Below are 27,428 nucleotides of genomic sequence, written 5' to 3'. Positions count from 1 at the left end.
TAAAATCTACACAAAGTTTTATTGCAATCATACAAGGGATACATCAAGGGTCAAATACAACAAATACTATGATGCAATTTTACATTTATTAAACTACAGTTCAAAGCACAAATTTACACATTCTAAATACACTAAACATCTAATGAAGTCACACTGGTCTCCCACTGACATTTGATATATCTGGGCGAAAGACAATAACTTTACAAGACTTTTCTAACAGGAATCCTTAGTATAAAAACTGTGTACTTGTATGTAAACTGTTGAAGAACCCAAGTGATGGGTTTCCATCTCCACTAAGTCATCCATTTTGTTGCATATTTAAACGCTCAGGGGTTAAATGAACTTGATTTTAAATTTGGACACCATTATCTAACCCTCCCACCCCCCAGTGAATTGTAGCTGTAGCTTGTTTTGCCTGGTCCCCATTAGCTATTACTAATTTTTCAAGTTTTGAAGAGAATGAATTGAATTCAAGATTGTTCCATTTCTTCCACACTGGAATGTTGACCAGACAAACTACAGACTTGCAACTGCAGGTCTAAATGAAGCGTTAATGCCTGTTTAAGCTGCAGTGGAAAAGCGGTCTTCTGGGCTCAGCTGAATGCAAGGAGGCACAAAGAAGAAATTCTTCATCAATGTGTCTGAAGCAATTCCAGCATCTTGCATCTCATCCCTGCAGCAGAAAAGGATGAGTGTTGTAATAAGGTGTTTTCATGTACAATTTCACATCAGAAACCAGCCTTGAATATAGCATTTGACATCTACTGCCCCGGATAGGTTGGCGCCAGTCTCAGCAGAAGGGAGACTTCAGCTCTGCAGGTGCCTGGCAGACAAAGGCCATGACTCTCCACTGGCAGAGGCGCAGGGCCCTGGCTACCTCAGTACTGGAACAGGTCACCCAACTCTCACCATCACCACATCAGCATTACTGCCCTTCCTGCCTACAACAATGGTACTACTACTGTGCACAAGTTGCAATTACTAGTATTAGGAAAGCTCAGAGGTTGATGTTAAACAGTAAAAGGCTTTAGAACTACCACTAAAGTCAGTTGACATGAGGTATTTTGCCTTCCTTTGTCAACTTTAAAGCAAAGTAGGCATTTTATTGCAGCTCTCGGTTTACTCTCAGCTAAGTCAGACAATAGTAAAAAAAGCCACAAACTAAAAAGGCACATTCTTACACTCAGTTGCATCTACCTATATTTGTCATCAAATGTAATCTATATCTGGCTGTAAGTGTACACCTTTGAAGGAAGTGAAAACAATCTTGCCACTACAAAGAGAATTTTCTTACCAGTCACTGAAAGACATCATGTAGTAAATCAGTGGCCTCTGATAGTCGTTAAAGGTAGACTGTTCACCTAAGGTACCAGAACCCATATTACCAAAGATCAGCCAATCTCCAACGCTCAACTCGGGAAGAAGACAGTTTTCCACAATTTGATCAAGCTCATCACAGGATGGACCCCAAAGGCTGCTTGCAAACAGAGGCTCATCTTCCTTGTATTTCTATATGGAAATCCAGGTAATTCAGGCTTCAGTTTATTGAAAAAGTAAGTTTTCAAATTTATATAAGGACGATCTTATAAATAATTATATCCACATGAAGAGTTAAATATGTATAAAAAATATAAGGATAATAAGGACTATCTCTGAAGAATATAGAAGGACTCACCTTGTGAACCTCTGGGATAGTATTCAGTTTCTCAGACAATTTACTTGCAAAAGAACCATAAACACCATCATTTATGTAATATGTAAATACTGGTTCATCATCATTCCTGGTTTGCTCCACTGGAAGTAAAAAAGAAGTTGTCTTGCATGCATTTTTTGTCATAAGTAGTCCTTTTGCAATCCTACTTAAGTCAACTGCTTTCTCCTGACAAGGGGGTTCCATATATACTGGAATGGGAAAATTACGAGCAGAGTAATCTGTATGAGACCAGATTATAAATTCAGCTGTAAAATTAATACTTTCAGTAATAATCACTATTAATATAAATCCAGTTTCTACTTTAGCAGAGAAGCAGACTGCTCTATGTGTTCTTCTAATACAGAACCTTTTAATACACCTTCAGTAAAGCACCCAATATAGGTTTAACCATTAAGAAGTCAAACCTAATGAGGAAACAAGTGCTACATAAATGTAACAGAGAAAGTGAGATACACAGACAACATACAGTCAGAACCCAAAAGGCAGATTACAATGCAAGCATGAGGGAACATATTAAATACATGCTGAGACAAACTAGACTGACTAGAAGTGGGCAGCTATCTGTACTGATTTGTAACATGCAAGAGATAAATACAACCCTTACCTCCAGAAGGAAGAAGTTTATCATACTCAACAGTCTTCTTTGCAATGATGTTAACTGCTAGTGTAAATGCAGATGAAACATAGTAACACCCAGGCTCTGCAATCACATTAACACCTGATTCCTTAGGAAAGTAGACATCCAGCAACGGCCTGATGACATGATTAACCTAGGAAATTGAGTCAGGGGTAAGAACAATGAAACTCAGCTTATGTATCTCACACACACTTTCAGACAGCAACAGTTCTAGTACATGCACCAAAAGTTTAAGTCATTTCTCTGTTCTCTGACAAGTGCCCTTACCAGAGGTCCAACATTTACAGAAGTGTTAAGAAAATAGGTCATTCTGCTAAACACTGAAGATTGAGTACCATGGGTCTGAGTACTAGAGTCTCTCCTACCAACCAAAATACAGACTGTGGTACACTCGAGACTGTACAAGTCATTTCAAAGTTTGTGCAGCACAGATAATGTAAAGTTACATATGAATCTCAAAACACAAGGAAAGAGCCTTTGTGATCAGTTCTGAATACTGTTGTATTAGAAACAGAATGAATTATTAAATACTGATGTTCAAATCTTAAGCCAGATATTTAGAGATTAACAAGTATTTTGGACAAGTAGCAGAACAATTAGAACTAAGAAAGAAAAGCCCTGACTGCTGTCAGTAGCTTTTCACTGAATCACTTTCACTGTCCTACATTCAAAGTAGTTTGTGTTTAAGACAACATAAGTGTAAATAGGTTACTCTGTTTTATGTGCCACTAAATACTAAAGATCCAAATCAAAGGCTAGCCAAAGCAAAGGTAAAAACAAGCCCTTTAGTCTTCAGTTCTACAGCAAAGTTTCATACTTTCATACAGCAGCAATATGGTTTATGATCCAAAGCATGCTAAGCAACTCTGGTCCAAGCCATGCAATAGAGCAACCAGCTGGACAACTGTCAACTGCCAAAAAAACCTGAATTACTACTGTTAAGGTGGCTTAGGATAGTAATTTAATCTGTGACATACTTAAGTCAGCATTCACCCAATATGAACAGGATTAAAAAGGAACGATCACCTCCAAGGACTGATTACACTACCCATGATAAAGACTATAAAACCAATTATTTGGATCTCACGACTTACAGTCTAACATGGAATTTAGGATTAGTTTCAGCTACCGAAGGTTAAACACTTCAGCTTCCTAAATCAAAATTAAGAGTTTCAACTTCCAATACATTTGCATACCTCTTCCAGCTGAAGCTCTGAACCTGTGAAGCCCCCACCAATATCCAACATGTTCATCTTAAAGCCAAATTCTTCCTAAAAGGCATAGGCAGAATGTAAGTACACGGACAACTGTAACCATAAAAATATTTTTTTGTTGCTCCTTACTGTGGTTTTCTCCTTACTGTGGTTGTTTTCTATGTACTTATATACTTTTGAGCATATCTAGCAGAGTATGTCTAGTGAGGGAGTATCAGCATTGTAAAAGTTAGTACAGCTCCATTTAACCTAGTAGTAATAGCATTGGGATGTCAATACAAGCTGGTTACACAATTCTTAAGTAGAAGTCCCACAGCAATGTCAACTCCCATCTTGTGGTGTTTGTTATATTCAGACAATATTTGCTGAACAGGGTGGTGACAAAAGAAAGTTTTAGGAATTTACAAATACATACAATGCAAGTCCTTTGGATAGTGCTTATGGGACAGGACTGCTACAGTGAATTTGCACGAAGATCAGTGAGAACTTCAGTTCTGTTGCCATCCATGTGTTACCAGTCACAGCTAATGCACTAACCACAGTAGTAAAATGACTTGCGGTCTTCTCTAGTTTACAAGCTTCTTGTTTACAGGAAGCCAGATGTTAGAGAATGGATTTTTGAATTTTGCAATATGAGAAATACATATAAAAGATGTAAGACTCAGAGTCATCTGAAGCATCCAACAAATCCATTCCTCTTCATGCAAATTTGGATATTCTCCCCCCCACAACATGACACTTATTTCTTATGATGCTTAGTTATTAACCTCAGATCACATGCACCAAATTAGTGGTTATATCACGATAAATGCCAGCATACAAATACTTAATATTTTAATATAACTTAAAAATGTCAACTGCATATTTGCAGGACTGAGATCTGAATTTCAAGAAGCCTTTACCAAAAGGGGGAAGCTGATTTTTTTATTTGAAAACATCACAGAATGCTAGTGCCGGTCAGCGGGACAGTATTCATTAACCTTTGTCCACAATTAGGATTATAAAGTTTGTTTTACTTCTACCACATGTCTTGCAATGGAGTATTTAGTCCCTTACTAAAAGTTCCATTTCCTACATTGATGTATTTTGGAAATAACGTAGTTGGCTTGTTAGTACGATTACAAAAAAATGAATCCTCTACTGTAGCAATTGCATGTGTGTGTGTATTTGTCTACTTACAGCCATGTCAAACACACACCGAGCATCAGATATAGCATGAATGTACGTTTGCAATTCCTTGCAAAAGCCCGAAACATGAAATCTGAAAGAAATAAAACCACAGTTAATACACTGAAACCATGTAGCTTTCAGACCAAGCAAACTGTTTCACCATCTAAAATAGCAACAGAACCAATTCATTCCCAAGTGGATCAGGACAAGCTTGCATGATAATACAGTAACTGTGCAAAGAATAAGCTCAGAAGATGATGGCCTTCTATTCCATTGAATTTGTACTTGATTGTACTTGTCTTGCTCTTAATGCAAAGAATCTCCTATAATACTCTCATCTTTAAGAACTAAGAACAGATTTACTGAACCTTTCAGTCTTCACTATCAAAGTGGTTGAAGTTTGTTCTTCAGTGGATGCCAACGTTAACACAATACCTGTATACTGTCTCCCCTCTCTCAACCTACTTTGTATTGCCTTGCCTGTATATCCTCTCTCCTGGGCCACCCAGTTTTCTCCTCCAAGCTAGGGCTGTACTGTGCATGCTATCTACTCTCCCCACCATTTGGGAGAGGATGAGGAGAGGTGTGTCCCACTGCCATCCTCTTATGAAGCTTCTTCACTCCAGGCCAGGTCTTAGTTTCACAGCAAGGCCAAACAAGCTGGTGAGCAGGTCATCAGAAGCAGATTCCTGATGCCTCCCACAAGCTCCTGAATCCTCTCTGGTTTCTTGTCCAAAAGGTTTAAGTACTGCCGTAATACTAGTAGTAACTGGGGTGCTAAATCAAGCGCCAACATTCCTACAGGCTTCCTAAAGACTAGTATGGACTGCTGGTTCTGGACAGACCATACACACACCCATCTGAGCCACAACACTCTCTACTCCAAGTCTACTCCTTTAAGGAATGCCATTTTGAGGCAAGGGTCACTTTCTAAACTTACTTGCGTGAATCCACAATTTTTATTTTCTTTTTTTTAATAAAAATGCACAAAAGCCATGTGATTTTTTGTTAAAGTTAGACATTACATAAGAGGTACATTTTCTCAGTAGTACAATCTAACTTTTAAACACCTTTGTCATTGGTAATGACTATAGTATGTTTATGCTTTAATTTAACATAAATTTCAAGGATATTTACATTAAAACAATTGTGGTTTAAATCCTCAAAATCTGGCTTCCATTTTAAATTACTGTCTTGATGACCCACCCTCTTTTGTTTGGTTGTTTTCTTCAAACATTCATGAGCATGTGATACATTAGTAGCTGCAGGTAGACAGCAAACACTTGTGCATGCATTTTTCCTACATATAGTAAAGTCTTTGTTAAACTTCAAATTCAAATACCACAGATCATTTGGAAGCTCTCAGCACACTAGGATTCATTCCTGCTATCTGCAAGTCAAAAATTTATCTGAGTATTTTGTCTTGATATGATCAAAGAGTGACATAGGACTTAACTCCTCAAAAATCAAACTCCATGTTCATCTTGTTCAAAGTCTGTCCAAGCCATTCTATGATATACTAGCACTTGTGTTATGCTGTCTATTGCTGGAAAAATACAAATCAAGTTACCACAGAAGTTCAAGAGTACAGCTAGAAAATAGGAGAGCCTTCTACACTTTGCTTTAATGCTGACAGGATTTCTGATACTCCATTTCAAATTGCTTTGATGTCTGTAATAGTTACATTGTTTCATACTGTTTTTTGCTTGTATACAGCACTTTGCTTGCAAGCAAAAGCTCAATCCAGAAGTTTTTGGTTTGTGTTTTTTTTCAAAAAACCCTGTAAAATAGTGCCAAAGGAGGAAAAAAATTCTTTTATATTCTGTCTTCAGTACACCATACAAACATCTGCGCAGCCAGCAGAGAACAATAAAGTTACTCACTTGACACCAACTATTTGGACTCCCAACTCCTTAGCACATTCCATGAGGTGCCTACAGTTCTTCAGGGTGGTGCCAAACTTCATATTCATCTCCTCATCAGCAGTAATGTCTTCTGTGGCAATGTGCAGTAAGAGCCTAAGAGAAGGGGAAGATGATTGGGGCAGTTGGTTTACATCATCAGCACATGTGAAGCCTGAAGACTGTCAGAAGTGTGTTGATTATGTTGTCAGCACTCCAGCTCCATCGATGGATGAGTCAAGTGAACCTAATAAAAACAATCCTGTACAGAGAAAAAACTAGCAATTAGGGGCTAAAACATGGAGCCAACAAGGACAAGGGATTTGGAAATGCAGCAACTAAGACTCTTTTGTAGCAGCAAGAGTCTGTTGAGTGCTGTAATAAAAGAGAATGTTACCTTCTAATAAAGTATACTTCCTCATAAAACCATTAAGACCATGATATGCTTTTCCCATCGCTGTCCCCCTTTCTAGCCAAGAGGAGGGTGTGGAGATTCCCCTTCAGTCAGTCATGTACCAGATCTGGTTAAGCCCAGCATCTGGAGAACACCAGGCTGACGCACTGAAAGCACACCCTGGCCACATCCCTCCACCTCTCCTCCTGGCTAAACACATGGACTGGGGATGGGGTGGGGGGTGTCAGTTCATTCCCTGCCCCTTCTTCCAGGGCACCTGTGGAGCTGGGAGGCAAGAAGGACCATCTCTTACAGACTTATGCAGTGAGACAGCTTCCTCCCTCTGGTTAAAGCCTCATTCCAAGTAGGTCTGGCAAACTGGAGTGCCAATGTTGACAGTTTTCTATACTAAAGTAACAGTTCAGTGGCACAGGCATGTTCACATCAAATCTTCTAGACGTATACCCCCAGAACTCACAAATTCACACTGCTGTTCACCAAGTCACTCCTCCCCGTTGCCCCAATAAACATCAATTAGCTATGCTGTAACAGAAGTTGTGTCATGGCACGTATGCAGACTGCAGAGAGCACAACATGACAGTTAACCAGCTGGAGAGCTTAAACAAGTGGTAGAAGCTCTGCACTCAAGATGAAATAGATCTTTTCAAGACATGCAACAAGCAAAACTTAGCCTAGCCACTACAAAATACATGTTGGCCTAACAGCTACCTTCACTTCTAAAAGCCCTTTCCAAATGTCTCATGATTTGTTTAAAATGCATCTTGTAAAGAGCAAAAATCCTAAATTCTCACACAGGTTGCCCACCAATCTTTGATAATTTTAATTTATACAACTTCATCTTGAGAAACTGTGACTAGCCTCTCATTTCCTGCTTCTCCTCTAGCATAGACAATTCTGTTCAAGAAATCTGTAGTCAAACAACATTTTGTAAAGTATTTTGAAAAATTGATATAACAAAAAATTGTCAAAAGTTAAATGCTTTAAAATGTAGAAAAGTTCAAATTCGTAATACAGTAGTTTGTATCTCATATGAAGATAACACAAAACCACTTCTTAGACATCCAATGTTAAGTTTTATTGATGAATTATTACAGCAGCATTATAAGTGAGTCAAGATATTTTTCTAGTGCAAACCACTGGAAAAGTGCAGTTCTGATTTTTAGAAATCTAGTAGGCTGCTTCTTCCTGGGTTTCAGCCAGTTAGAGCAGGGCTAGAGGATGTGCGTGTTTGGGTTTCGGTTTTTTGTTTATTTTAAATGAAGCATTGATACTTATAACAACCATGCCTCTACTGGAACTCTCAGGACACCAGCAACCTTAGCAATTAAACTTTGCCTGGAAAAATCCAAAGGTATAAACAAATGAAAGACTAAGCACTCCTTTCTGACATTTCTGCTCTTTCTTAAAAAAAGAATTTGCAATCATTTGAGTTACTGAGACTTCTAAAGGCAGAAACATCAATTATAAAGAGACCCACCCATTACTGAGTTTAGTGCAGAAAGTTACAAGAATTTTCAGAAAATGAGAATTACAGGTTTCTAAGCAGGATTTTCTCTAATGTAATTAGCTTCATCTACAAAAAGACAACCTAGCTATAACAACCACAAGAACAAGGCTATATAAAGGCTTTGACTTTGAAACTATGCCAAGGAACAGAAAGAAGAAAACTCATAGCTGTTATTTCAGCATCAAAGTTTTAATGACCTGAATAAGAGAAATCTAATAAAACAAACAAATCTCTACCCAATAGGAGAGCTGGAGATCAGGTTTCTATAAAATTTAGACAGCAAATTGCAGTTCTTTTGTAGATATTGAGTTTCATGTCCTTGGTAAACAGGAACTTTTTCAAATAATAAGACTATGGGATCCTTGAAAGTAGTAAAGAGTTTATGTTGGTTTTCTCTAGCTCATGGAACTCCTTCATTCTGTCTCACCACTTTACAATTCCTCTGGCTCAAGAAAAATCTGCATCCTAACTCCTCTTGTTGTGGATGTTTCCATAGACAGCATCTTCTTAAAGAGGCTGTTGGACTCAAGGAGAAAAATCAACATAAAAACTAACAAAACACTAACACCACCAGTGATAACTGGTAAAACACTAATGACATAAGAGCTTTAGCATTGCTAAGGCTTTCAAAAGCACATAGTATGTCAAGGCCAGCATTTTACACACAAAATTATTTATCATACATAACATTCTTTACGCAGGAAGTACTCTTCAGTATGCAAAGCACTGACAGGCTTCCATGAGGATGAAGTGTAATCACTAGCAACAGTAATAGTGAACTCGAGGTAGTAAAAAAAAAAAAGTAGCTACATGGGATGAGCAGAGTCTCCAGATACTGAACTTGGTAGAATCTTCCCAATTCTACAACTATGGCCACAGTTCTGGGAGAAGACATGACACTAATAAGGACTGCCTAGAACCAAGGGCTTTGTAAAGGATGTCAGGAATTCAGTTTCTTAGTGTGCTCTGATGACATCTGTGGGAAGCTGTATCTTGTTAATCACTGGAAAGCACTGTAATGTTCACTTGGGGTCTGACTCCAAATTTCTTGAAGGTATGGCCCCCAGCCAAAGTATTCATATGTAAGGGACATGACAGTGACATGAGCGCCTATCAGTCTAAAGAACACAATACATTGGCAGCAATAAAATTCTCATATTTAACAACCAGGACATAAGCTCTGATCACTTTACAGAAAGCATTGGGGCCAATACAGAAGTGACTAAAACCAGAACTGGAGTCAAATTTCTGTTTTAATAGTGGGAAAATACCTGTAGGTGTATTTAACAGATCTGCAGGGCACGCCCAAACCCTAGATGGGACCTGATGCACACTCTCATTTGCTGATAGTCTCAACCCTGACTTCAGCTCAAGCCACTATTATCTAAACAGAATGCCCTGAAAGAAAACAGTGAAGCCACAACAGAGCAGGAAGATTTACTTGCAGATGAGGTGCCAGACCTGAACTTTAATCACTGAAACTCTTACATTAAGATTGCCCTACTAAATCAAAATGTAAGATTTCTCCCAAAACAAGGGTCTTACTATCATATTAGGAAGCTGAGACCCAGTATGGGGAAAGTTGCCTGAAAGCTACCTTCAAAGTGGACAAAGAGAAGAGAAAAACAGGTACAGGTGAATTGTATTAAAGAAGCCATGTACCTTGCTTGCAACTCAACACAGAATACAGGCAAAATTAAGTTTCCCCCAAATAAAGAACAAAACCAGAATTTTGACACTTACTTAGCATTTGGATGGTTACGTGCAATTTTCTTCAGCTCAATATCACTGTCACAAGTCATGATGTTTATCCCAGCTTTTGCTGCATACTTTATCTGAGAAGCTTGCTTGCAAGGATTTGTATATATAATGTTTTCAGGAGAAATGCCCAGGTCTTGTACCAATGCCATTTCAGACTGAAAAACAGGAGCATACCAGAGTTTGACACAGTCCAGTGTGCTAGCTTTGTTGATTTTTTATTAGATGTGCTCTAGTACTGTACTAAACAGTCAAATACACTCAACAGAAAACTACCCACTGCTTCTAGGATAGAAGTATATATTTTCAACAGCCAGTTACACAGGAATTTAGAATTTAAATTTATAACCATGGCACTTAATAGCAATAAGCTGATTTTCAAACAGCAGATATATGGAAGAAAAGACACACTGAAAAGAAACTTACTTTACTGGAACATGCAAATCCAACACCAAGAGTTCCCAAAATTTCAAGTACACCTGGAGTAGAATTGCATCTTACAGGATAAAATGGTTTTATTGGTGCCATCATGTTCTGCCATTGTATGTTCTTCTTTACAAGCTTTCCAAGATCACCAACATAAAATGCTCTTTTTCCAGTCTAAAAAAAAGGAAGAGTAAGAAAATAAAATGTCTGAAATTGTGGGTTTGCTGTCAAAACATAAACAACCCATGAAACAAAGTCTTAAAGAATTACGTACTTTTTTCACTCTACTATTAACTTTTAGGTTTGACCTCGTACAACACTTTTGCTTTTACTTTCACCTAGCAATTTGAACTAGTTCTTTAAAAAAAATAAAATCAAAGGGAATACCTACCACTTCAGAGATATTATGAATGCTATTTAGACAATATTCTGAGATTCCTGAGCAAAAGATACTACTTAAATGCCAAATGCTGATTTTATCGAAAAATACAGAATAGGTCACAAATCTCTTCCAACTTTGTATTTTCAGGAGTCTGCAACTTTTTGGAGGAAGAAAATCCACTGGGACAAAAGCTTCCAGTCTCAACATTATTTATATCTTCTTATACAAGGAATAAATCTAAGGCACTACCATTATTTTAACATCTAGCTAATAGCTCTTTTTACTAAAAATTTGTTTTGATAGTATTTTAATTCAGGAAGTCAAGTTTGAGACTGTTCTCCACATCTTGATTAACACAAAGTTCAACAGAATTTTAAGAACTAAACTAAACTCAGTGTGCTAAGGTTGCAGAGTTAAGCACAGAATCTTTAACAAAATGCACAGACACTTTTCTGGAATCTGTTAACAATCCCCCTTGTACATCTGTTACCATAGTCTTTCTCAATACCAAGTTATGATGTGGATGTAGTGGATGAAAATCCAAACAGATCATTCTATATTTGTTTATAATGTGCACTCAGTAAAATTCCTGTAAATGAATGGCCTAGTGTATATCAACTAAAGACCATCACAAAACATAGGATCAATCTGAATTAAGACTGTACATCAAATGTTAATTCTAGCACTTGACTTTCGCAACTATGTTGTGGCTTATTGTATACAATGTCTTTATTTCTGTTTAAAAAACACAAATAGAAATTCCATCGGGTGGAAGCATACTGACCCCCTGTACGGGTCACCAGCAGGAATGGGATCTGGAGCTTTAGATCCATGGCACAGGCCTCTACCCCTTGAGCTAAAGGAGTAAATGAAAGCAGCAGGAGGCAGCTATCCTCTGTGAGCCAGCCAGTGGTTGGAGACATGACATGTTGCCAGTAGTTTACCTATTTATTTGCTAGACAGAAAAAGAATATTAGGAATCAGGATTTGGGAATCCTACACCTGAGTTCAGAAGGCCATGGGATTTAGCTATTTGCTCTACTATAGTTGAGCACTTGCATTTGAACATTAGTTCTGATAAACAAAGGGAAAGGTGAACAACTCATAGGTATGGCATATTAAGGATACAGGATTTGCTTAATGAAACTTCAAACTTTTTTTAAAAGCTCACTCTTTCTACAACCTGGTCTATAAATCAAAGGCTACAACATCTTCCTGCCTCTTAAGGAGCGAGTGAAGCCTTATTCAATAAAATTACTACTGTATACACAGAATTATTTAAGTTTCTTTCCAGTAGGTTGCTAAACCTTAATAGCTTTTAGACAAGTTTATTGTCTCGAAAGAAAAAAGGTAACACCTCACAATATGCTTGTACCCATGTTTCCAACAGAAAGAAGGGTAACAGGAAGGTGTACAGCCATACAACTGTGACCACAGAAATTTTAAACATGGCTTTAAACTGGCTCAGCATACATATATGTCTAAGTTTTGCCATATTTTTAGGGAAAGAGCAAAAAAGCTTCTAACTCAGTGATATCCACTTGCCCAATTTCAGGTTCCTGGTCTAAACCCCACTGATAATAAAATCTCTTGGAACAATGAGATGGGAACCTGTATTTAATTACATCAACAAGCTTTCCTGCTAGCCACACTCAGGGAGGTAACAACTGTTGCCCAAATTCCCCCAACAGAATTCAGCCCAAGGCAAACAAAGTAGTAGAATTAGAAGAGGGAACTACTTTATAAGGTGAGTTTTAGTCGACTGTTCCTCTGTTGCTGTTAGCTCATCAGTGCTAAATATCTTGACCTAGTTTGAAGACCTAGAAAACTGCACCAGAAGATTTGGAAAACTCAGAAAAACTTACATGAGTATGTTCATAAATACAGTTGTCAATAACATCTGCAAGAGTTGCTCCTTCATCCAACAGACCAATGGAGTAATTTGCATCCTCAAGAAATCCTTTCATCTCAGCCGTATTCCACAAAGCCGACAGTCATAAACCAAGAAACACAAGGGATGGGCTTCCAAGCCTTATATCCGGGTCCTTAAATTATGCAACAAACTGCACAAAGAAAATATAAATCAATGGGAAGAGGCACAAAGCATACTATGCCATTATTTAAAAATCAGACACATTTCTACATCTGATTACTACAAACGTAACACACACACCCTTTCTACAAAAAAAATAATTTTTTTTTTTTTACTCTGTTCACCCTCCATTTGCCAGGGATAAGGACAGAGCAATTCTACTGAAGCCAAGAATAAAACAAAAGCTGTGTACTTTAAATCCAATACTAAAGGATGAGTAAGAAACCACTGATGTTCTTGAGAAGACTCCCTGACTGTATGCACACTGATCTGCATTGAGCTTACGCAAACTATGAAAATACTTCAAGTGTACCATACTTGTACAAACACGTCAGCTATTCTTAAGTATAGCACCTTAAGCAACATTAGTATTCAAGTATGCAACTGGAAGACTAATACAACGTTTCTAATTTCTTAAAACTTGTAGTTTATTGATTAAATGTTAGCATTGATATTGGTTAGATTCACCTATTTGTGTTAACATTCAAGTTTTTGTTTAGATGCTAGTTTATAACCATTGCCTTCACACACTATATTTACTAGACTTATTTTGTTGCTCTGTTCATAAGATTACCTAAAACACTTTAAAACCTTCACTTCAATAGAGGTTAACGAAGAAGCCAATAGCTAGAAGTAGTTTTAAAAATGACAATTAATCTCAGTAACTAAAACTAGTGTTAAAAGAAAGTAACAGTTATAGCCTAGCTTTATTTGCATCTTGTTTATCCTTAAACCTTCACTGCAAATTAGATGTTGTTTATAAGCAGAGTTTTCCAAAAGACAACCTGAATCAATGAAGTCCAAAACCAGAAACCATTGTTAAATATACAGTCTTAGAATATGGATTAGTCAGTCTCAAGTAAAAATCAGTAGAAAGCAGAAAACTACCAACAGTTGATTATATACCCTCATCAGCCTTACTTGATGAATACAGCAATCTGCAGTTTACATTTCACTAGAGTTGTAGGTCTTGTTTAAAAGCAGTTTATTAGTTTATAGCAACTAACTGACCAGACTTCTGTTTCAACTGTCATCGTCATGACTAACACAAGACTGATAAAAACCAGCCAGCTAACTAGATTCCTTCTTCACATGAACACCCAAGACTATTTTTAATTTCCCAACAGAAGTTGCATAGTTTTTATAATAAAGTGATGGTTATTTTCTAAAGCCACCTGTACTTGGCTTTAAAATAACAAAATTATTTTTCTAATTAAAAGTGTTGATAAAAACCAGAAACATTACAGCCGCAGGTAAAAATGCTTCACTAAATACTAAAAGCTAAGAAGAATTTTGGCTTCAAATGGTCACAAGGCCATGGTATTACCAGTCTCAGGTTTCTTCCACCACCCCCCTACAGTCAAAAAAATTCCACAATTTGCAACATAAGTTTGGTTAACATTGTTAATAATATGAACAAAGTTACTTTTGCTCAAACTAATACTAAGACAACTAAGCAGCAGTTGCTGCTGCTTGTCATTATACCAAATAATGGGGAAAAGAGCCAGCAGTTTTGTATGCTGTGTAACTCAACTATGCCACCTATGTTTAAGAGACATATTTACTGCCAGGTGAATTTAACTCAGTGGCAACAAGAATTTTCAGTTACATTCAGAAGCTGAATGATAAAGACAAGTATGCTAGGTAAGAACATACTTGTCTTGCACATAGTGAGTCATATGCTTATTTAAGTGAATCCTTAAGATCCAAAATAATCACTAAGGAGCAAGGTAATTATCACATTGATGTAAGGATTTAAGTAAATTACAATTATATAAACAATGACTAGGTAGTAGACACTATAATAACCAGGAAAAACTTCTTCAGTTAGTCACATCTCAGTTTAGGTTTGTGATTGACAGCTAGAGCTCCTTAAAAAACCCACCACCAAACAAAAACAATGAGAAGCTTGTGAACTAAGTTTGACTTATTAATCAGCGAAACAAACGTGAACACCACAGTCATGTTTACATAGCTACTGTCACCCTCTAAACAGGTTCTTCATCAGTATCCTTGATTTGCTAGCTGATTAGCAGAAAGTCCTCAACACATTCTCCTCCATAAAGTATCCATGATTTCCAGGAGCAGAGCACCAAAAAGGGTTTGGGTTCCCCTCCCCTCCACCCACCTCCGGAAAGAAAGGCTGGCATCAGCATTTTACTGAAAACTTTATATAGTTATGGAGGATTCAAAACATGAAGATCAAAAAAAGAAAAAGACTAACAGCAGAGTTTAATACTTTTAGCATAATCTCTTTATACTATGACTTAAACAGCTTAATGTTTAACTAAATTTTGAAGTACTTCACGCATCCTCAGGAACTTGCTGGTTGTGTAATGAACACATTAAACTTGTCTGCTCCAATAATAGCTCTTTTGTTGTCTTCTTGCAAGAAAAATAATGTCCAAAGAGAGGAGTAAGTAAACCAGCCATGGTGAACACATGCAAGAGCAAAGTGATTTCCATTTTCATCAGATTATTCAAGTGTATGAGATCTGTTAACCATTCAAAACCAAAAGTGCTTCAATCCTTTTGTGACAGAGTGGTGTTAAAGGAAAAATTTAAAATTTCAACTATGCTTTGTGCTGTATCTAAATCTAGAAAATCTTTCAGGACACATCTGATCTGTCCTATGACTTCAGAAAAAGTTCAACAAAACTCAGTGGCAACATTCTGACACAGTAACTCTGTACAGGATGAGCTTCCATGATCCCAGTTCCTCTTTCTCCCTCCCCACTCACATCTGACCAGTAAATGCCTGCAATTGAATGCATGTGAGAAGTGACTGGGCTGGCAGAAGCCTCATATCTGAGATTCTTTTTATTGTTTATTCCAGTTGGACAAATTCTGCGTTTCTCATCATAAGCTCACAGTTCCCTGACACATCATACAAACCTGTTAAGAAGCCTGAAGGCAAAACTAAAGCATTTTAAGGATTTACTGTATATACAATGGTACTAAGCTAGATTTTAAAGTTTAGGTGGGGGTTTTTTTGTACTACAACCTACTTCCTACACAGTAAAGCATACAGATGGTCAAGAGTCCTTTCCACTGAATGAATGCACACCCCCATCTGCCCTGCTGGGAGGTCTCAGTGCACCCAGCTGAACCAGTCAGAGCACTGAATAGCTTTTTAGGCTGAGACACACACCCACCCTGCAGGCTAATTGCTTGTGCCTCCTATTTCCAATGAAGAAGCTTGGTCTAAACAGCTAGCTTTGATTTGAGTCTTGGTGTTCATCTGAGTTACACTGGAGTAATTGAAGCTAATTTTGTAGTACTCTTAAAAGTTTTTTCATAGTTAATGACTGCAGTGTCTATAGCTTTCAGAGACAGTGTAGAACACCACTTTCCTCGAAAAGCTGCCCTTTTGGGGAGTCCCTGTGGGAAGAAGGGGGAGAACTGGTTTAAGTAAAGAATGGGGAGGAAGAGGCCTCTTTACCACTAACTTCCCAAAAACAACAAAAAAGAACACATGAAGGTAATTTCCTAACACACACATTGTCTACTGTAGTTCGTTCATCCAAAAAGGATCTTATGGTCAAGAGACAGGGACAAAACCAAATCCATGCTAGTACAGACTTAATAGAACAACTTGCAACAAGCCATAAACAACTTAGTATAACCTCTCCCAGGCTGCTAAACAGCAATTGCTTTTTCAAAGCATGCCTAACTGTTTTCATTTAGGAAAATCTGTCTAGTAAAAAAAGCTAACATTAGCCTACCAACTTCTGTCCTTAGAGTCACAGTCCATTCCTCTCTTCAATTGCTCTTGCTCTGCAAGAAATTGCATCTCTTCCGCCTTGTTGAGAACCAGATAGGAAGAATATTCTACAAAGATAAAATTGAAATTCCTACCAGCACTGCTATAGCACCACCACAAAACAGTGCATACTTGAGAAACGTTTCTTTAAGGGCTTAACACCTGCAGTAGCAGTAGGATTTGGGACTGTGTTATAAGCTTACTCTGTTCAGACTGACCCCCCCCCCCGAGAGGGGAGGAGAATCAATGATAAAATTTGTGGAAGATAAATGAATACACACAGAAGGAAATAGAGAGGATGGTCTAAGACTTCTATGCCTGTAAGACAAGTCAGAAATCATTACAGTACAGAGTTCAGTCCTTGCTGGAAGTGCTGACTTGCTGCAAGTCATGATTTGACAGACTTAGTGTGGTAACACCACCCATTTTACCACCTGAAATATTAGTCTGCACGATGCTCCAGGACATATATTTTAGGGCAAACAAAAGCTGTCAAGTGGTATGAGACTTCTACATAGGCATGCAATTGCTTTCTTTGAAGTAAGCATTACATCCTCAGGCTCTTTAGGGTTTAAGACAATGACTTCCCAGATGAAGAACTTGAAGATAAAAGTTTATGTATTTAAACACTGTAATTAATGCAGACATCTGGAATAGAAGAAAATTAAAATGCTCTGAAAAGTGACTAAACACATGCTTGTCATATGCAAGCATCCATAACAAACACATAATTTTCCGTTTTCTTTACACTGTCAGAACTACATGTTGTTTGGCCTAAAAAACCAAAACCTTGAGGCTTGTTTTTTTCATTAAAATCTTCCTCCGCAAAGAACAAAGTCTCTGCAAACCAAACAGGCTCCAAATAATACCTTTCAACTACATGTCTTAAGTAAAATAAATATTTATGAGATTAACAATTATGCTGATTCAAAAATCATAGAGGTAAAATACATTCATCTCACATTCCTTACAATACTGGTTCTTCGGGGGTAACAGATCAAAAAAGTACAAGCATTTTGTCACTAACACTGGCAATTAAATACAGAACAGGTATAGTAGAAGAGTAGAAACACAAGCCTTCCATTTTCAGTGAAGGAAGTGCCTATTTGTAACTGGGGCATCTTTTAAAAAATATTTCAAGATGTCGTTTTGCCAATTTACATCCTTATCATAGGGTTAGCTCAATGCAGCCACTAACCAACTGATGGAAATGCTGAAGCAGGTGTCTCCATTTACAATGGCAGTGGGCATTTTGCATTACCCAAGTTGCCTCTCAGTACAAATCCCCTGAGGGTCACAACCTGTACAGCTTATGTTACTTGCATCCTACCATTCTCTCAGGAGTATTCCACACAGTTAAATGAGCAATGCAACAAGAGCATCTCTGCTGAAGTGAGCAAGCAAAGGGGGTAGATACTAAAAAATAACAGTCAACTGACATCATCTACAGGAACTGTGCTTTCAAGAACCTCCTTCTGTTTTCTTCAAGTTTGAATACATTATTCAAAGCCAATAAGCTAGCAAAGCTTACAAAAATGACTACTCTTGGAAGTGCATGTGTACTTCTGCGGTACCACACTAGCACTTCTTTCATGACAATGCAAGCACTTTCCTACACATTCCTCTTACTTGCTTAATCAATATTAGTATTTGGCCTCCCCATTGCTCCCCAATCCTCCAAACTCCCTGCCTTCCTGTTCCCCGACTGCCACCCGGTCTATTTAGACAGTCAAGAGAACTTTAAAGGCTAGCCAGTCCAGATAACTTCTGCTTCCACTTGGCATAGACAGGGTTTGTTAATAGATCAGATTTCCATCACTAATCCCCTCCATTTCCTATCAACCAGATGTGGCAATAAATAGAACAGATTTTAAAAGGAGACAGAACTAAATTCCAAGTTCTTCCTTGGCCAGTGTAATACAAGGACAAAAGTGGGAGGGAGATAATTATAAAAAGGAAGCAAGTTTAATGGGAATGTGAGTATACCTTCAGACAGAAGATTTTTATTTGAGTTCCACTGGAACATAATATTAATAATTATATTTAAAAGCTCAATTGACCTTTTCCCCATTAAATCACTTTGCAAGTTGAACAGGACTCAAACTACTAATTAGATAGCTAACTTACATCTTAGCTGTGTTTTGAGGCAATCACCTGTGCTTCAGCACACCACAACAGGTACAAATTTACTGGCAAAGACTTGCAGACTACTGCTACCTACATCACCACTACATTCAATACTGAACTACTTATATTTGTGTACAGCATATTATTAGCCAACACATAATAGATCCAAGCTCAAAACAAACACATCTTTCCATTTTAGGACAAGCTATATCTTGCACTATTTGTCAGAGCACAAGTCTACCAGACAGAATCACAGAATCACAGAATCACAGAATCACAGAATCACAGAATCACAGAATCACAGAATCACAGAATCACAGAATCACAGAATCACAGAATCACAGAATCACAGAATCACAGAATCACAGAATCACAGAATCACAGAATCACAGAATCACAGAATCACAGAATCACAGAATCACAGAATCACAGAATCACAGAATCACAGAATCACAGAATCACAGAATCACAGAATCACAGAATCACAGAATCACAGAATCACAGAATCACAGAATCACAGAATCACAGAATCACAGAATCACAGAATCACAGAATCACAGAATCACAGGTTGGAAGAGACCTCAAGGACCATCTGGTCCAACCTTTCTTGGCAATGAAGGTACCAGAAGAACCTTCTCCTCAAAGGGGAAAAGCTTCAGTCAAAGCCAAAATACCCTTCAGAACATTTTTAGAAATGAAAATGCATCTATAGTACATTAAGATTTTAAACTTTATTCACTCCCTCCTAGTTCTTCTGCCTTTCTTATCATTTTACTACTTTATTCCTGTTGAAGTTCAAAGTGTCACTCAAGAGTTCTACCCACGTACAAGAGAGCCAAAACTCAGAAACTGAACAAGAGCAACAATTTTATCAGATCTTTTGCTTATAAAAATCATGTGACACCTACAAAATAAGTGATATTCAGAGGATTTTCAATGTGAACTATATTGACTTTAATAGAGCAGTCATCTACATAGAATCAAATGTATGCAGATAATTCAGTAAGTTTCAAACAAAACAAAAAGAACAACCTCTGGAGAAAGCCAGAAATCATCATAAACCAAGCTCACCCTGTGCCTCTCTTACTGCAGTATTTTCAAAGAACAGGGTCATCTACATTAAGTACCTTATTAGGAGACATACTAACACAACTGGCATTTGGACTCTTTGTGGTCTTTAAAAAGCACCTGGCTGAGTTAGATGCACTTAACCATTCTCATTCTCAAGTTTTACATTAAAAAGCATTATATAATTTATAGGTACCAAGCCAAACGAAAATGCCTTCAGCTAGACAGGAAAAAAGTAATACTGTATAAAATCAGCTTAACTCAGATATTACAAATGCATTTAAGATTATTGTTAAAACCACATAAAGCTTTTGTTTTATGTTAACAGAACAGGATAACCACACACATTCCAGAGTTTTCTCTGCTCTTTAAGATCAGCTATGTGCATTCATTTGTTTTCAGTTATCATGGGTCTTGTTTTTCTTTATTAACTACTTCTTAAAAATGTAAAGGCATTTATAATTGGTACACCATTTCCAGCCAACACAAAATTCCACATTCTACTGTAGCTCAACTACAACTATTTGTGGAAGTGAATAGTAATTAGCAAATAATGGAGACAGGCATTTGGGAAGGCACACCCTTCATGATCAGCATTCGTTACTGTTTACAATAGCAGTTTTAAACTATTTCAGTATAAAATATCTAAGAAATCACATATACTCAGGAAATAATGGTTTGATGGTTAACAGTCATGCAGTGCCAATTCATGACTTCAGAATTACCACCAACTTTTATTTTAGGATTTCTGCATCCAACAGGCCTAATTCAGAAAAGTAACTATTTATAAAGCTTACTCACACATGTTTAAGTCTCTCAGAAATTCATCAGATAACTCTGTTGAGGAAAGCTGAATGAAAGCCCTATATAATATGCATGCCACTATTTTCAAATTTTGATAATCTACATCAAGACAGTTATGTGCTTATCAAAAAGCCAATACGTGCCATTTGTATTTTTGGAAGTGCTTATCCTCCCGCATATAGATGAAAAGAGAAGGAAGAGACTTACATGGACAAGTTAGGAGATGGAACCCTACTATCATCAGCTAGGTTCCCAAGGTGGCTCAGCGTTGAAGTCGAACTGTTCTCTATAAAGCACTTCTCCTAAGCCCTCTGGATAGTTGTAAACTTGATCAGAGATTTTGCCCTGTGGGAGAAAATGCATACAAAAATAAATTTCATAGCCAGAACAAAATAGAAGCTTTATCTTAAAACATGTAACAAATGTCTTTTCAGTACTGCTTTTAAGGAGGCTTGCAACACTCCACCATGAAAGTTTATAATCACATAAAAGACCCAGTTTTCAAGAGTGAATGTAAACTCTGAGCCAGATCAAGTCAGATGTATTAAGAACTGCTAAAACACATGAATTACACACATGAAACTGCTTGTTTGTACTTATCTTTCATAGTCTGAACTGGAAGACTTTCAAAACTAAAGGGCAAAGAGCTCCTGCTTTAGGGTAGTATGCTTAATACTCGACTACCCTCCCAGAAGTGTTCTTGACCCTGTAGCCACTTTCTATTTTAGAATTCCCTTGCCATGTTCTTTCTTCCTCTGCTGTGAATGAACACGGCATGTGGGTGAAAAATAGTGCTTTATATAGTGAAACTGAACACCATACAGACAAACCCAGAGATGAGCAAGACAGCAAAAAGAAACTTATGCTTGCCTTCAGGAATGAGGAAACAGTTCAGCTGGCCCTTAAAGACTATTACACACAACACCAAAGTAGCATTTTAAAGTACAAGTCTAGCTTAGTCAAATTAAGGTAAAACAATCACACAGAACAGTACAATGAACATAAAAAGCAGTCAAGGAAACCTTAACCAGACCCACTGAGAAGTTATTTCTTCTAAAAGAAACTGTCATTTTCATGGAATTAAATACAGTACAGAACTGGTCACGTGTAAACCCAACATATAACAAAGTTTCTACAAATTCACTGTGGTCTATGTCATGAAACAGGGAACCTACTGTAAAAATAAATCTTTGCTGCTCATTATTTAAATGAGACTACATGTGCTGACTACAAAAACCTGGCTTCTGGGAATCACCTAACCCAAATGATCATGTTTTCAACCATATTAGTTAAGCAAACTTCTGAAGTGTATTGTTCCACTTATTCTTGCTATTAGAAAACTGAACTAGCATACTCTGTAAAGTAGTGAATCACAGAGTGAATGCAACTTGAGGGTAACTTCTACAGCAACTCCACAGAGCAATCTCTTCAGCTGTATCATATAAATTAACATTTGGTAGCACATAACATTAAAAATAAACCTCAGCACTTCAAAACTGAGATATTAAGGAATTTTTCCAGCTAGAATTAATGTATATGCAGTGTATTTACTCTTATTCCTTTCTTCCACTAATGCAAGATGTCAGCAACATTTAGTTCTTAAGAGTATTCACACAACAGTTTTAAAAGCTGGCAACACTCTCCTTTTGTCAAATTAACTAGTAGCACTATTTTCTAGTGCTGTTTCAATTATACTCAAGAACTCATACAAATTGTCCAATGATTATGAATTAAGTTTACCTTCCCAGCAAAACAAGTCATTGAAACAGGTGCTTCTAGGGAGAGCACATGACCTTTAGTGCAAAACTTAAAAAGCCATGCTTCAGACATATATCACCTGCAGTACTACTCCAATAAATATTCTCACATATCCCAAGAAAGAAGTGTGCAGTGAAAGTTCCCATGGAGCTAGAATGAAACCCAATCATTTTCTGTAGCAATAGTCAACTACAAGCTGTGCTGATTTGTAATTGCCCTTCAGAATTTATTTTAAATGAGAATTATTTATCTGAAGGATCTATACAAATGTATAGAAAATAGCCTGACTGCTCTCGTTTGTGCAGGTTTGCCAATACTAAATATTCAGAGAGGAAAATGGTACAACTTGAGCCATTCAAATCATAGTAATTTTACTCTGCTTTAAACAGCACAAAGAGTTCGCTGTACTGTGGCAGAGCAGGACTACCATTTTAAGCAGAAGTGTATTTGGTGTCCATAACCCATATGGGCAAACCCAGATTTTGAAAAATTGCGTATGTGATCAGCCACAATGAAGTGCTCATTGTTTAAGGGTCTTAAAGCAGGTATAAAAACATTCTTTGCTAAACAGCAAAAAATCAGGAAGGCAGCTTTGCCTTTTAATACTCAAGTGACACCATATGCATGTATTTCTATATCATCTGTTAGTATACTCTACTAACAGGTGCCTCAAGTTTTGACTGCAGCTCGACCAGCAACGCTGTACTTCATACTTGAACAGCAACACTCACCTGAGGAACAAAACAACCCCCCAGTCATCCACAGTGCATAGTTTTGCCAGAACTGCACCCCCACTGCAAGCCCTATGAGTGCCAGCAGGCCGGTCGGGGCCAGGCTTTTTCCAGTTCATGGGCCCCCTCAGCTCCCCATGTCTGATGCAGACAAGCCTGTAAAACCAGGCACCGATTCATTTGCTTTGAAAAAAACGATCCACTGCATCGTTCTGTTTCTGAAAAGAGACCCTTTAGTGACCTGAGCTAAAATACCCATGAGCCAAACCCTAAAAATCTAGCAGTACGATGAGCTTGCACATTTACACCAACTGACAGACTCAGAGGCACCAAAGTTACCCTGGTCCACAAAAAAACAGCTATTCTTCCATTACAATAGGCCTTTTCCAGATCAGGGCCAGGGCGTTGTAGGGAGGCGGGCGAGAGCAGGTCCTGAAGGGAGCACAGATCCCCGAGGAATGCTCCCATCAACCACACTCTTGCTCCTGCACTACATCAACAGCATTTTGAACTGAAATTTGCCATTATACTCAAATTAGTCCATTACACAATTAAGTCTCCCTTTCAGGAAGGGACAGTCTTAATTTCCTTCCAGAGCACTCCGTCTCTCCTTTAATTGGAGAGATGGAATCATTTCCAGACCTTACAGCCCAGCACTGCTGCGAACACACACCTGCACCAGCCTTCCAGCACAGGGAGCAGCCAGAGGCACAAGCTCTGGGCTGGGGGCAGGCTGCAGTGCTGAAAGGCGGTAAGCCTGCCTCTGGCCTCCAGTGAAACTGTCCCCACGGGAGAAACATTCCCACTGCAGTTCAACCAAACACCACCCTCCCCCTCCCAAAGTCTTGTAAAGACCCCTCTTTTTCTGGAGTTTAACAAGCTTCCCCCAGAGCTCAAGGCCCGGCGGGAAGGACGGGGGGGGGCAGCAGTCCGGCCGGCTGCGGGGGGGCTCGGCCTACGGCAGGCAGAGGAGGCAGGGAAGGGAGCTCACCACAGCCTGAAGCACACGGGGAGGGGGCTGCCGTGTCGCAAGCATCAGCCACGGCAGCAGCAGCATTGTTCACACGGTGACAGGAAGGAAAGAACTAGACTGGACCAGTCCAGACTGGAACAAACCCCTCCTACCATCACCATTATTCACAACCCCCACCTCCCCCCCAGCACCGCTGCCTCCCGCATTTATCCAGGGAAGAATAGCGGGCAAGTGCAGTATCCTCAGAGCCAAAAATCCAGCAGCCGGGGTGAGGGCAGAAGTGGGGCAGCACTCCCCGCCACCAACCCACCACCACACAGGAGACCCAGCCATGCGTCTGGCTGGGAGGGTAGGCAGGTCTAACCCGCTTTATTGGACACCACACGATGCTTTCGTTCTGGGCGGCTATATTCGACTGGGACTACACAATCAAATCCTGCTCGGTCACTAGAGACTGCTGCAGAGGTCTGAAACGCAGCACTTCTGCCTACTGGCACATGTCAGTTGTGCAGGATTTTGCACTGCAGGAGATGCACTTCAGAAAGACTCAAAAGATATAAACTCACTTACTCCCCTCTTCACTACAACTGGGGTCCCCCCCAGCACAAGATACACAGCTTCTTGGGCTCTGAACGAGCCCAGACTGCCAACTGGAAAAGACCTGCAGTGCTGTCTGGTAACAAGCTGTAACAGCATTCTCCTCAGCCACGCCAGCTGCCCCACGTTCCTGTGTTTGCACCCCCTTACACACACACAAGCCCCCCACTCCCACACGGTACTTCCAGCTCCTCTACAACCAGTAACAGGAACCTCTGCTGACCTCACCGCTACAACCAGTAATGGGCACCTCTGCTGACCTCTCCCCAAACACAGAACAGCACTGCAGCAAGCACACACACACTCAGCATACCCTGACATCCAAGTGCTTTACACATGCACCCCGCCAGCACCTGAGCAGCAACTGGACCCTCCTCTCCATACTTTCTAAAAGCCACCAGTACAGCAGCGGCCGTACAGTACCATGCACTACTGACCAGTACAGTACCGACAGAGGCAGTCAAGCCAAGGAGGCTGAGACTTCCAGAAGGGCTGGCAGCACCAGAGCTGCTACTGCTACACTAACAGACTGACCAAGGGGAGGGGGAAAACGTGCGTCCTTGAGATGACCAGCCACCCCTGGCAAAGGGAGGAAACTGCTAACAAGAAGGAAGGGCTCCACTTTCCATGCGCTGGAGGACCCCCCGGCCCCTCTGCGTGAAGGCAATTTGCCCTGTCATCCCAGCGCTCGTCCGGGAAAGCGTCATTTGTGCAATGCCCTAACAACTTGTGCAGTGTCCTGACAGCTCACGCTGCCACCCTGCTCCTTGGCATGACCCCCATTCCTCCATGCCGAGGGGGACACAGTGAGGCCCCGTGCAGGCACCCGCATGTGCAGCTCAGGTGAGGGGAAAAGGGGAACGTGACAGTGGGAGCCCGGATGGATAGTCACGGTTACAGACGCACAACATGGCCTCTGAGAATCAGGCGAGGAGAGGCACCGCAGCCATGCCACTCTCCAGCCTCTCTGCCGCCCGTCAGCCAGGCCAGCCTCGAAGCCTGTCACACAGCTGCTCCTCCCGGGCCCCAGGGAGCTTCCTGCGTTCGGGTACACCGAGGGGAAGGGATCCTGCACGGGAGACGGTGATCCCGAGCCCGGGCAGCTGCCACAGGGCGAGGGGACGGCACGCCGGGGTCCGGGGCAGCCCCTCTCCATGGGGGGGGGGTCCAGGCGAGGACGCCCATCGCCCCCTCCCCAGGAAGAGGCGCACGGCGAGGGGTAGCAACGCCCGGCGGGAACGGGTCTCCCGCCGCAGGGCACTGCCCCGGCTGCTGAGAGGGAAGACACCACACAGCCCCCCTCCGCAGGAATCCGCCATGTTAGGGCGGCCGCCGAGCCCCCGCTCCCGCTCCCCGCGGAGCCGGCGACCCCACCGCCCTCCCACGCCCGGCGGGGTTGGGGGAGAAGGCGGAACGGCGGCCCCGGCGCAGCCCTCGCCCCGGTCCCCGGCCTCCCCCTCCCGCCTCGCCGCCTCTCACACGCAGGGCTGTCCGCCATGTTAGCGTGGCGGCCGCTGACCCCCTCCGCCTGCCGCCACCACAGCCCTTCGGGGCGCGGGGGGCCCCGGCGCCCGCCCGCCTGCCGGGCGGCGGCCCCGCATCGCCCGGCGCCTCGCTGCGCGCCGGGGAGAGGGGGAGCCTCGGCTCTGACTCATCCCGCCGCTCTCCATCTGCCGCCGCCGGTGGCAGCCGGTCTCGCCCCACGCCGCCGGGCGAAGAAAGGGCAGCGGGAGGAACCGGCCCCATCCCCCTCCCCGCCCGGCACCGCCACGGCGGCTGGCGGCTGTGCTGCCCGCCGGGCGCCTCTCCGCCCTTCCCGGGTGCCGCAGCCACCGCTCCCCTTCCTCTCCTTGCACCGGGGGGAACAAGGGCCTGCCCCTGCCCCTCCCCAAGCCCCAGGCCCCAGGGAGGGAAAAGCTCCTTCCACTCCCTCCCGCCGCCAGTGTCAAGGGACGCTCCGGCCCGCTCCGGCGCTGAGGGTGGGCGTCGCCGCCTGCCTGCCTCCCTCCCTCCCGCCTGCCACCTCCCCCGCGGCGCCGAGCCCCGGCCCGGCGGGAGGCCGGGGGCGCCGGGACCCCCGGCACCGGTACTCACGTGAGATAACGGCCCGAAAGATTTGGTAAATCGTCTTCTCTTTTTAGGCGGAATTTTTAAAGAGGGATGTGGGAACCTACAGCAGAAATACAGGCGGCGGCAGCGGCGCCTTCCAGGGCCATAGGCTGCGGGGGCGACCGGCGGGGGAAGCGCAGCGCAGCGCTGGGACGAGAGGGCACAGACAGAGAGAGACAGAGCCGGAGCGGGCCGGGGGCGCGGGGCTGCGGCAGCTGGGGGTGGAGGCGGGAGCACGGCCACCGGGCTGCTGGGCGAGCGGCGAGGCGAGGAGAAGGGGGC

The 27,428-nt window shown here is 41.1% G+C and overlaps 1 protein-coding gene across 3 annotated transcripts; it reads right to left on the bottom strand.

Moving 5' to 3' along the window:
• Positions 1–27,428, bottom strand: AZIN1 (antizyme inhibitor 1). Of its 3 annotated transcripts, none has more exons than XM_074814368.1 (12): positions 27,132–27,428; positions 21,186–21,323; positions 12,990–13,187; positions 10,743–10,916; positions 10,302–10,474; positions 6,619–6,753; positions 4,745–4,826; positions 3,548–3,622; positions 2,319–2,484; positions 1,676–1,902; positions 1,295–1,509; positions 1–673 (listed from the first exon to the last, which is right to left on the bottom strand). In XM_074814368.1, exons 3-12 carry the CDS (start codon positions 13,089–13,091, stop codon positions 562–564), a joined length of 1,461 nt encoding a protein of 486 aa, XP_074670469.1. In that variant the 5' UTR covers positions 13,092–13,187; positions 21,186–21,323; positions 27,132–27,428; the 3' UTR covers positions 1–561. The 3 variants fall into 3 exon arrangements, with proteins under 3 accessions (XP_074670469.1, XP_074670477.1, XP_074670486.1); XM_074814376.1 differs by having other exon boundaries at positions 1,676–1,794; positions 27,132–27,427; XM_074814385.1 differs by lacking the exons at positions 21,186–21,323; positions 27,132–27,428 and adding an exon at positions 11,909–12,079.

This window comes from Strix aluco, chromosome 1, assembly GCF_031877795.1.
Source record: "Strix aluco isolate bStrAlu1 chromosome 1, bStrAlu1.hap1, whole genome shotgun sequence".
Taxonomy (NCBI): Eukaryota; Metazoa; Chordata; class Aves; order Strigiformes; family Strigidae; genus Strix; species Strix aluco.
This window is presented reverse-complemented; position numbering and strand designations above follow the sequence as displayed.

Excerpts from the sequence above, each read along its gene's own strand:
- AZIN1 (XM_074814368.1), bottom strand. The coding sequence starts at position 13,091 with ATGAAAGGATTTCTTGAGGATGCAAATTACTCCATTGGTCTGTTGGAT. Across the intron at positions 3,623-4,744 it reads GGTGTGTGTTTGACATGGCT|GAAGAATTTGGCTTTAAGAT; the intron begins GTAAGTAGACAA and ends TATGCCTTTTAG. Across the intron at positions 1,510-1,675 it reads CTATCCCAGAGGTTCACAAG|AAATACAAGGAAGATGAGCC; the intron begins GTGAGTCCTTCT and ends ATTTCCATATAG.